Here is a 12430-nt window from a genome sequence, read left to right on the forward strand (position 1 = left end):
TTTGTTTGCTGCATAAAACAACACCGCTCTTCAGTGTTTCAAATCCAGTTTATACTCCAGATGTAAATGTGGAGATAAATATTAGATTTAAATAAAGCAAGAATCGGAGGCAAGATTTTAAAAACACTTTTGGTTACTTTCAGAGCTGAAACAAACAAAAATAATTAATTTGAGAACATTTGATATGTGTGGAAAAGAAATCCATGTTTAAACATGTTTATGCAAAATTAGTCCATTGCTGAGGTGGACAAAATCAGTGGATAAGACTGATTTCTTATGTAAGTATGGACTAATCACCAAGATTAAGAAAATTGGGGCCAATTTAGGGGTGATAAGTGGGAAAAACTGGAGACCCATGTTACAAGAAAAACAAGTCTTATGCCTTTAGACCTCTTGTTCCTTCACTATTTCTGGTCAAGAGAATTGCTTCAGGTCCTCTTCAGGTAAATTTTATTTCTTTCACTATTAAATACGATCAAAATTAACTGCACAAACTTAACTTTTACTTGCAGCTTTACAAACTGACACTAGATGGCAATCTGACCAAGAAAATAATGTGAGATGCTTTGAAACAAAGTCTTTTTACCTGAACAGCTTGGCTCTTCATTTACTTTTATATCTAAAATTCTAATTTTCCTGTAAGTTTTAATAGTATATTTACTTGTGTGATTGAAAGAATAATAAGATTGTCCCTGAATGCTTTGCTTGCTAGTGCTCTTTTTCTAAAACAAACACATCTGATTAGGGTCAAATTTAGAATGTTAGTTTTAGATTTTTTTTTCTGTGACTGTGGAGTGTCAAGATATGGCAGCCAGTGTGATAACATTTAAACAAATGTGTCGCTTAGCAAAGGTTTATTAATAAAGTTTTTGATTAAAGATAACTACTTCCATCTCCAATAGCATAAAGATAGCACTCTTGTAATAATAAACTGGTATGAACTAGCAGGCAGAATAGCAGACCAACATGCCACAAACCATAGCAGCACAATGGTTGGAAACCAGGTCACTGGTTTGTGCCAAAACTGCTTAGTGGTGGGTTTTAATTAGATTAGCAATTTTTCCACCAAAGAAGCTTTGTACTCTCCCTTTATGCTGACCCACCAGAAGCATTTCAGTGTCCTGATTGAGCTTGAAAGATCAACTTTTGGATTTGTGGTCACAATTTTATAACATTTTAATTTCAGAAGGTTTTTAAAGTGGAAAAAAAATAATTTAATTAATTTAATTTAAGTTAAATGGAGCACTTCATAATTCTACCAAGGATGTAACTACAATCAAGGCCTCGGCTTTTTGTCTGTTAAGCACTCAAAAATGTTACAGCTGACAACTTCTTTATAATGAAATAAATCCACAATTTTCACATTTTTGATATTATTATGTGTGGTAATTTCTAATGAGCTACAAAGATATAATTTCATCTTACCATACGTAGGTGTGTTTGCCTCCTCTTGTTTAAAAGCAGATGTATGGTAGACTCCTCCTTCTCTTTTTACACAAACATGTTTGATGTTGCACACATTAGTAATTGTATGGTTTTTTTTTTTTAATTAGCCATTTTGCAGAGGGTTTTACTAATTTTCTACAGCTATGAATTAGCTACATATGCACTACTTGCAAAAATATGTATAGTTTTTGCAGTTTGTTATGTTACGGCCACAAACTTCAATGTATTTTATGTTGATTTCATGACACAGATCAATACAAACCAGATTCCAGGAAAGATGGTAAATTTTCTTTTCCCAAATTTCTTACAAATGAAGGTCTGAAAAGAAAGCTGTATATTTGCATTCACTTAATATTTCCACCTTTGCTGCAGTTAAAGCTGCAGATCTTCTGGGGTATTCCCTTTTTGCACATCCAGGGAGAAATTTTTTACCTATTTCTGTAGAACAGCTCAAACAGTCAAACTGGATTAGAAGCATCTTTAAATTGATGATTTCTAGTTTTGTGACAGATTCTCACATATGGGTTTTTACTTTGACTGGACCATTCTGACATCTGAATGTCCTTTCCTTTACAATTCTGGTTATTTATAGCTATAGAATTTTCCTATATTTTTCTAAATTTGTCAGAATGTAATTTGTTTGGGGGGGGAAAAAAAAGCACTGTTGTTAATCACCCCAACACCAGGGTTCACTGTTGCTCCAGTCACATAAGCACTCTGCTGTCAATTGCAGAAGCTTTCTGCTGCATCTGTAATGCAAACTCACCCTACTCAGTGAGCAGTCCTTGCAGCTTGTTTACATTATTTCTATGTCATGACCTCAGGATGTTACTCTCTCTGCGTTGACGCAGTTCATTCCTTCATTTCTTCTCTCTTTTTTTGCCATAATCACTACATAAAACTGAATTACCACACTTATCTTTCCGAGTATGACTGCAGATTTCTCATCTGAACTTTGTGTCCTTTCACTGCGGTAAGAAGGCAGTCGGTGTCCATGAAGAAGCTGAAGTCCAAGTTAGACCTTGAGGATCATCTAGAGAGCACATGTCCTAGAAAGAATATTGGATCTTTTCGATGAGTTCTCCTTCAGAGAAACGACGATGCATTATGCATGCAATCTATTATTAATGGTACTGAATCATGTTACGATCAGACATGGGCCCATATAGCCTGATACTCTTTCGAACTTGTCCCTTAACCATGAACACAATCAATCAGCTGCTTTTGAATCAACGGTTCAGTCATTACGTGCTGCAGTGTATTTGTTTTGCATTTACCTCAGAAAAGATCTGTTCTTACGTCTCCACTAGTGTTATTATTATTGTTATTGTTATTGTTGTTATTAAGTTAAATTCCAAAACAATTTATTAAAAAGCAAAAAAAAAAAAAAAAAATCCTTTCATGATCTCCAGTTATCATGTCCGTTATTTTTTTTGGTCATGAGCTACGTTTCCTTTATTGATCCTTTAAAGCAAACCAATTAGAACTCTTTTCTTGTCCCTTCCCAAGAGTCTATTGGTTGAGGGGTATTCTCATTTTCTCCAGGGCCCCGCCTCCATGTGTCAGGCTCTGCGTTGGTACAGCACCGTTGATGCGCTGAAGTAAAATACTGCAATCTAACTTTCTACTTCAGGCTTGGATGGACTTTCCTCAAAGGAAAAAAAACAAACAAACAAACAAAGGCAACAACGAATCAGTGAGCAGAACCCGTGCAAGGCGATTCCAAACTACCATCTTTTGAGCATTTCCCCCCACTCTCCCCCAAGCTCTTCTTTTTCTACAGTAGCTATGAAGTGCAGTTATGGCAAGGAGTAGCAAGTCAGCAGCGAGGACCCTGGAGGATTTGACGCTAGATTCTGGTTATGGTGGAGCCGCTGACTCCTTCAGATCGTCCAGTGCGTCGCTGTGCTGCTCAGAGGCACATGGGGGGAATTACTGGCATTTAACCGACTCAATGCACAGTCGACACAACAGTCTGGACACTGTTAACACGGTCCTGGTTGAGGACGCCGAGATCCTGGAGTGCAGCGGGCAGTGCGCTAAACTACCCGAGCTTGAGGATGTGCCATGGAGCCTCGGGGAAGTTGCAAGCGCGCTGTGCAAGGACGAGGAGATGAGTCTTCCGACGCCCCCTCAGGACGTCCTGCTTAGGCTCTCGGTGCTGGTCAGCCGCGTCCTGGTCAGGGTCGCCAAGGAGGCGCAGCGCCTGAGCTTGCGCTACGCTAAATGCACTAAATACGAGGTACAAAGTGCCATAAAGATCATCCTGTCATGGAGCGTCTCGATGAGCTGTATCGGCGCGGCCGTCAGTGCCTTGTCCATGTACAACATGAGCACGGACGAGGACAAGTTCAGCCGAGGCAAGTCGGCACGCTGCGGGCTCATCTTCAACGTGGGGAAGTTCTTCAGGTGGATGGTGGACAGCAGGGTCGCGGTCAGGATCCACGAGCATGCGGCCATCTACCTGGCCGCTTGCATGGAGAGCCTCTTCCGCGAGGTGTACGCGCGGGTGCTGCGCAGCGCCCTGCTGGATCGCGACAACGGGATCCCCAAGTTCACGGTGGAGGTCCTGGAGCAGGCCGTCAACGGCGACGCAGAGGTGTGGGGGTCGGTGCAGCCCTGGCAACACCTGATCTGCGGGAAGAATGCGAGTGGTGAGTTATGAGGGCTGGAAGTCGGTGCAACAGGGTGTTTCTACTCTTCAGCAATCTGTAAAAAATAGCTTATAGTTAAATAGCTTCACTTGGTGACTAACAAGTGAATAAAGAGAAACTCGCAAATTAACAAGTCCTTTCTCCGAGTGCAGGAGAAGTTTGAGCCTTTTCGTCGTCACAATACTTGATGACGTTTAATTTTAATGCATTCAGCTGCAATGCTGCTAAGAGTACAAGGATATGCAGGCAGGTAATGAATGACAGAAATGTGAAGGGGGGAAAGGAGGATCATTCTTTTCTTATCACCATTGCCTCCTTTTCTCTCCAGGCACTGCAGACACAACTGCCTGATATCAATCTTAAATTACATGCAGTTGTTTTCTTAATGTGCATACTGATAAGGGTAGAGCCAATACACTCAGGTTCAGTGATTCATCCTCAGAGCTTTTTGTTAAAGGGCCCCTCCCTGCTGGTGTCCATCAGTGATTCCCTGCAGAAATGGGTTTTTCCTCCCAAGAAGTAGGGGGCGGTTCTCTTTCATTCTTGTAGTCATTTGTACCACAAACAGATCCGCAAAACACTTTACAGATTCTACGTTCACTTCTTGGCTTAGAAATGTAAAATTGCCATTAGAGTTTACTCCTGCTTTACCAATCAGAAACTACTCGAACAAAGCCCGTGTAATGATGGATGTTCCTCTTGCAACAGGTTTACATAATGAAAAGCCTTGTGGGACTTGTGTGCTGTCATGCATTATGCAGACTGATGTAAATAAAACTGAGCTACAGAGTGAATGAGAGAGGGATGAGACAGACAGACAGACAGGGGGCAAGAAAGACTGACTGCTTTTATGAATCACTGAGAGGAAGCTGTCATTGTGTCGAGAACGGTTTACCTTCACTGTTCCACTGGTTTTATATGTCAGACGTGTTAGACATTTGTTTCCATTTCCAGCTGCTGAGAACAGTGCAGAATTGTCTAACTTTCTTTGGATGGCTTAAGTTAAACTTACACACTGCTCACATACTATGACACATACCAAAGCAAAATCTAGAGACAAGTGCCATGGAGTTAGATATCAATGCAATATTTGTTGAGTATGAGCACTGTTTTGCTGTCTTGAATGTGGGATTCTGTTGCTCACTTGGCCAGTATCCAAACCTTCCCCTCTAGAAAAGGCGAGGACATCCATTCAACAGTGCATGGGAATAATGAGCAGGAATTAGACACAAATGAAACAACTGGAACATGTAGAATGTCGACATAAAAGTGGTACGGGGCATTAAACCCAAGTTAAGTGTTGGACTATAGTGTAGAACCAAACTCACATTTTGAGTACTTTGCTGAATAAATTGAAGCATTTAAATGGGAAGGTTGCCTGTACTTTTGAACCAGATTCTCCTTTATGTAGCGTTTAATCATTGTTTTGCGTGGACTCCGTGTTGCTCCTTTGGTGGAAAAGCTCTAATTTATTAATGTCATTTTTGAGAGTTTTCAGTCAAAGGTTCTATAATGGCCAACCCCACATTACATGCAGAGTAATAGGGTGTTAGCAGTTCAGAAAATGTGGTTTCTAATTTGTATTTAGTAGTGAAAATCTCACAAGTTCTACTTCCAAGAAATCTACTGGAGCTTGACTCTTACGTCTGAATTCTTCATGAATTGCAGACTTGTTAAGTCAGAGATCCCATATCAACTCAATTCAATATGGCTGCAGGAAGAGAGTGGCTTTATCAAACAGTATTTGCACTTCTGATTGTTTGTATCTCATTAAATCAGTTGGACACGTAGAATTGTACAGCACCCATCTTGGATGTTGTTTGTTTAACTTGTCCTGCCATTAATAGCCTGGCCACTAAATACAACAGTTAACAAATTCTATAGGAATAGAATAGAATAGAAAACATTTTCCTATTCTATTCTATTCTATTCTATTCTGTTCTATTCTGTTCTATTCTGTTCTGTTCTGTTCTGTTCTGTTCTATTCTATCCTATCAGAATAGAATAGTGTTCTATTCTATTCTATTCTATTCTATTCAATAGGAATAGAATAGAATAGAAAACATTTTCCTATTCTATTCTATTCTATCCTATCAGAATAGAATAGTGTTCTATTCTATTCTATTCTATAGGAATAGAATAGAAAACATTGTACACTGTTTTCTATTCTATTCTATTCTATTCTATTCTATTCTATTCTATTCTATTCTATTCCTGTAGAATGGAATAGAATAGAAAACATTTTCCTATTCTATTCTATTCTATTCTATTCTATTCTATTCTATTCTATTCTATTCTATTCTATTCTATTCTATTCTATCAGAATAGAGTTGCCTGTACTTTCTATCAGAATAGAATAGAATAGAATAGAATAGAATAGAATAGAATAGAATAGAATAGAATAGAATAGGAAAATGTCTTCTGGACATATAGAGACATAATGCCTTGGAGACTGTTGTCAAATGTAGAAAACAGCCTGTCCTTTTTGAGTAAACAATTTGCAGTTTATACTCACATTTTTCGTCAATTTTACTTCAAAACACTAACAAGATGTTATTATTTTGTGAGTCTAATAAGGGGTCAAAATTAATCATTTTACTTTAACTTTCTGCAGCAAGTCTTTCAAAACTTTGCACTCCATGAAAACTGCTTCTTGCCATTATAGACTTTAAATGAAACTGGCACTTGTCACCTGTACTGCTTAAATCCTCCATCAGAGGACATTAGACAAATATTGAATTTAATACAAGAGTTGATACATTGTTTAAAACATAGAGGTCTTAGAAATATGCAAAGCAAAAATGATTAATTTGGTAGCACTGTTAAAGAAAACAAAGAAGATGATTAAATCATTTACATCATGATTTAATTGCTCTGTTATCTTTGGAGCTCTGAACGTTAAACTTTGAAAATAAGTCTCTACAAACAAAAAATCCCATTTCAGAAGCTTTAATCTCATGTAAAGCTGGTTAACTTCTTGTTGTAAGCTTATGCAAGTTACTATTAATGAGTAGATATTACAGATTAAAATGGATAGAATTGTATAAATGTCAATGGATTATTTGCCAACATGCTAAAAAATGTAAGATTTATTCTGAAACATTCAGTAATCTAAAGTGGCTTTTCTGCTTTCAACTTTAGAGATGGGGAAGCAAAGACTGTCATTTTTTTGTCCTTCTGCCAAAACCAAACCAGTAAAGCAGAAGCTGGATTGACCTTAGCAGAGCTTCTGCCCGCCAAATTGAACCCTGCACTGCTCCATTTATTCTATCTGTCTCCCTTTGCCAAGCGGGAGTTACTGAGGTGATTTTTTTGTATTAGGCAATGGTGCTGGTGACCCAGCTTTGTGAGGAAGCTCTTATGAATATCTTTATTGCATCTCATCCACCAAAGACGATTTCCATTTCTGTGCTGTCACAAATCCAATAAGGTTGTTACCTCAGCGGGTTCCTCCCTGTCTTGTCTTTATCTTAGTAATGAGGTTACACTGGAAAAAAGAAGTACACACCCTGAACAATTTCAAGTATCCCTCAACAAGCATATGCTTTATCTTCATCAAAAGCCAATTATGTTTTTGTGTTCCTTTATACTTTTTATTGTCTAACCAGAATTTCAATCCTTTAAGCAACTTTCATAACAATTAGCGCTTTACCACCACCATCAGGCATAATATTATGACATGTAAGGGGTTAAGTAAACATTTATCTTCCATCTGGTTGTGTTGGAAGCAGGATGAACTGTCAAGTGGAAGCATTTGAACATCAGAGGGGTTGAATTGGTTAGCCAGCTGGTTCAATGCATCTCCATTGCTCTTATGTTGTGTTCCGGGTCTGCAGTGTTCAGTATGTATTAAAAGCGGAGGTGCAAGGAAGGAGCGGTGGTTAACCGGCGATAAAGTCACGGGCAGCTGACGCTCGGTGACGTATGGTAGGGAGTGAAGGCCATCACGTGTACTCCAGTCAAACAGATGAGTAACCGTTGCTCAAATCATTGTAGAACTTAATGTCGGCTCTAGGATGACAGAATACATGGTGCTTCATGGTTGCATTAATATGAGGCAGAAGATGCCCCTGCCAAGCAATCTCAGTTGGGCTCATTATGATTGCTGATGCTGTGTCTTTTTTTTTTTTTTTTAATAAGTTTTTTCCCAATTGATTATTGCAAATGATAATATTTCCTCCCAAAAGTTAATTTATAATTTTTTTTTACAAAAACTACCATTGTTTGCATACCACACTATAACATTTGAAAACTTTGTAAAGATATTAATTTACATGGATGTTAGACTCAAAGTAATTGCTAGAATGATTGTCTGCTGCCCTTCGAACAATTGTCACCAAGTAACTGAAAATCAGTACTTTTACATTTCATTTATGTTTCTTTTCACTCACAATGCAGGGTTTTTGAGCGTAAAAGACCAATTTTGGGTTTGCACCGGCATTTTAATCAAATATATGTATGTCTCTTTTTTGAGAAATATGAAACAGATGTGGTTTTTACATGGGAAGTCCCCCATGAATGCCACTTTTGCCTAGTTATTCCTGTTGATGAATTATCAACAGTGACATTAACTGAGGAAAAGTGACGCTGCAGTGCTTTAGATGTTACTTTTTAGGTTCATGGCCTGCTTTTTGTTAGACGTGCTTTATTTCAGTGAGTTACAGTGAGTTATAGACAATAATATACCTGATTGTGGCTACTGATGAAATTTAACCCAATATTGTGGTTAATAATAAGAAATTCAATATTGAACATGGGGAAAGTTATATTTTCACACAAGTTGGTCTTGATTATTTTTTCCTTAGTAAATGAGATCAGCATTTGACAACTGCCTTTTGTATTTTAGATGTAAACTCATTCTCAAATTTGTTTGATTTTTTGACACATTTATGAATGTGACAAAAAGTGAAAACAAATATAATCTTTAATGGATTATGTTTGCAGATATGCTATGCTGGTTACTTTTTCCGCTGTTTGAATCAAACAGCCCCCTTTTTTTCTCAGAGTATACATTTTTCTTTATATATATTTATATATATATGATTTATTAGAGTTTTATTGTAGTAAATTTGAGTTTTACGAATTTGTTTTATTTTACCTTCACACTCATATTGTAAATATAAAAATGCCTTGGTCTAACTTTAGGACTGGAGCAGCGAGGGAAAGGTTTACCTCTGCAATATAAATTCCTAATTAGAGAACAGAATAGAAATGTTATTTATTGTCCCTATAATAAATAGGGAAATTCATTTTAAATTACAGAAGAAGGCTATTTTATATCAACGCAGAAAACAATGCTTTGCTTCAGGAATCATTTTTTCATTGTCAGTTTGCTTAAAAATGTGATTATTGCTTGTAATGTGAAACTATTGGTAAGGCACTGGATGTACAGTACATTATAAAATATGCATGGCTCCTTCTCTTTGCATTTCATCAATTTTAAACACATGCGGAAATGCTTGTTCTTGGTTGTTTCGTGACTTGATATGTCAGACTTTAACACAGAGTCCATAATTACCGTGTTCTATAAGGTCTGTTTTCACCTACTGCTGCAGTCACGCTTTGGCACATCCACCATATGGCAGCTCCCCCCAGCCGCCCTACTACACACAAACCCAAAACACACATTGCCATAATACACATATACATCAAGACGTCAGGGGCTCCTCACCATGTCTGACTCAGTGTTGTTTGAAAGTGGGTGTTGGGTTTCCCTGCTTCAGCTGTGAGTTCCTGTTCGAACAGGAAACTGCTCCATATAGTGAACAATTTCTTCTGACTCCTATTAGAACCAGGGCACAGGGATTCTTTAATATTCCTGAAGGCATGTGCATGTCACAGAAAATGAATTTAGCGGAACATTATATCCAGTGCTCAGGGATCTGTGTCACCCTGAGGACAGGTTCTCAATCTCACTCACAGTTGTGACACGACTTTCAAGTTCAGGCAAGGCTGATTGGGTTGAAACTCTTCACTTTTTTAAAATTCTGTTTTATTGTTGTACCTTGATGTCAAGTGAATGAAGGTAGATGCTAGTTTTCATAACCTATGCTATTTCTGTGGTGTTATTTCTTAAGGTTTTATTATGGACAAAAAATTTATATGCCTAAGGTGTAATGAGTAGAAAAGTCTTTAAACTAATTGTCTCAAAAATGTTCCATATTCAGAGACCAGTGATGGTGTGCATATTTAGTATGCTTACCTTAAAATATGTGGGAAAGGTAACAAAATTATGCATTAATCAAGCTAAGAAATTCTACAGAAATGATAAAGAATTATCTTTAGCAGCAATACCCTGTGAAGTGGTTTTCTCTGTTTCCCTCCCACATCTGTGGATGAATTCAGATCCACTTTCACTCCATTTTGGTTTGCTGACATTTCACTTTAAATTCCACTCTCTTAAGCTCCCACTGCAGCATTTCTATAAGGTGTGGACTTTGACTACAACATTACCACACCTTGCTTGTTTTCTTTTTCAATATGATGTTGCTATGTTTGGAATAATTGTCCTGTTGATAACCCAATGCATAAGCTCCAGTTGTTGGTCAGAAGGCCCCATGTCTGATTAAAGAATATGTTGGTATGGTTCTTTGGTAGACTGCAAAGCATCTATGTGCTTCGACTCACAGAACAAAGTTATGCACCTTTGGCTGCCAAGCTTGTCAGCTGATATGAGGTACTTGTGATGTGTTGTGTTTATTTCTTTGCCAAGTGGAGATTTATGTTATTATCAAACATATTTGCATAAAATAGCCCATGTATAACTGTAAATCTTCAAGTTATTTCACTAAACTTGTCTTTTACCTTCTTGAAGCTTGTCTTATGCTGTACATTTCTGGAGCTTGTATTGAATTGCTGGTTACTTTCCTACAACTTACTAAGAACATTCTGGAACTTTAATAAAACATTCTGGTTCATTAGTTAAAGTAACAAAGTACTTACCAGGAAAATCCCAAGTTCATTTCAAAAGTAACAGGTACTTTCCTGCTGCTTATCTTATCAGCCACATTCCTGGTTGTTAGAGGTTACTTTCCAGGACTAACAAGACATTTTCCTTAAACTACCAAGGAACTTGCTGGTCACTTACCAGGTACAATCTGGGATTTACCAGGATATATTTAAGAATTTTCTTTTATGGCTCTTACTAGATATTTTTCTGGTACCTAGAAGTTACTTTGTAGAACTTACCATGAATGAACCTGGTTAGTAACTGTTCATTTCAGGAAAGTACACAGTAAGTTATGGGAAAGTACCTGGTAAACAGGAAACTAATCAGTAAGTTCCATTAAAGTAACCGCTAAGTTATCCTTAGAGGTTATAGTGTTATCCTACTTCTTCACAGAGAAGAGACTTTTTCCTGGCAACCATTTCACATAAGCCAGACATATTGTGTTTTAGCTTTAGGTACTAAAAATCTGTTCATTTGGTCTCTGACATAGGCTTGGTGAAGTTGGCTAAATATCTGAAGTTACTTTTTCTAGTTTAATTTTTTCCTCATGTGGAAAAAAATTGGAAAAGCCCCAGGGAATATTCCAGCCTTTAAATCAGTTACACGTTTTGATTCAATATTTGCATCTTTCACAGTCTCACAACCTGCAAAGTTTATAGAAATGATCCACAGCAACACCTTTCTTCCTTTTGATTTGTTGCCATGAACCTGTGAAATGTTACACTGCAGAGAGGTAATTTGAGACAATTTGAACAACTGTCTTGCTGCTCTGTGGCATTGTGCTGTGTTCACTCTTGCTTTTTTCTTGCCAGGAACTCACATTCGTTGTCACGAATGTGTGCTCTTTTCAACTCAAAGAATGCACCTTCCTGAGGTTAACCCACTCTGGAAAACAAAAAAGGCAAAGTGGCCACACAAAAATGGCAAATTACTGTGCTGAAGCACATCCTTTGGAAACAATGGGAACATTACAGTTTGAAGTGCGCAACCCAGGTGGGATTTCCTTTTAAAGTCAACATAAAAAATGTCAGAAAAGACAGATTTTAGATAGAGTCAGGGCACATGTCGAGAGTATGATGTGCGTGCTTTTAGAATAATTACACCACACTGTTTGTTCTGTTATAAGAGCCTTTTTCTGGGGTGATTAAGTGGAGCTTCCCGCCCCTCACATTCACAAGTCTTTTGTTGCTTATCTGTGTGTCTGTGTTGTGTGAGGTGGACGCTTGGTGAACGTGATGTGGTGAAAGCAGGCAGACAGGAATGACTGCAGTCAGCAGCAGTACCTCTCTGTACCAGTGGAGACTGGTCCCCATTATGTCTAGCAGTGAAACATAACATATCTGTACTAAGGGAAACCCTCATACAGCAGCACACAGTTGCA

At 37.9% G+C, this 12430-nt stretch overlaps 1 protein-coding gene across 2 annotated transcripts in view; it reads left to right on the forward strand.

Annotated features, from left to right (window-relative positions):
• Nucleotides 1–2912: 2912 nt before the first annotated feature.
• LOC116734409 (ankyrin repeat and BTB/POZ domain-containing protein BTBD11-B-like) overlaps nt 2913–12430 on the forward strand; it is an 80960-nt gene continuing 71442 nt past the window's right edge. The window contains exon 1 of one of the 2 annotated variants that reach the window (XM_032585792.1): nt 2913–4100. In XM_032585792.1, coding sequence (XP_032441683.1) covers nt 3248–4100 — 853 coding nt within the window. In that variant the 5' untranslated portion in view covers nt 2913–3247. The remainder of the gene's footprint in view (nt 4101–12430) is intronic. The other variant, XM_032585785.1, reaches the window with a different exon arrangement.

Source organism: Xiphophorus hellerii, chromosome 2 (assembly GCF_003331165.1).
Source record: "Xiphophorus hellerii strain 12219 chromosome 2, Xiphophorus_hellerii-4.1, whole genome shotgun sequence".
NCBI classification, from domain to species: Eukaryota; Metazoa; Chordata; class Actinopteri; order Cyprinodontiformes; family Poeciliidae; genus Xiphophorus; species Xiphophorus hellerii.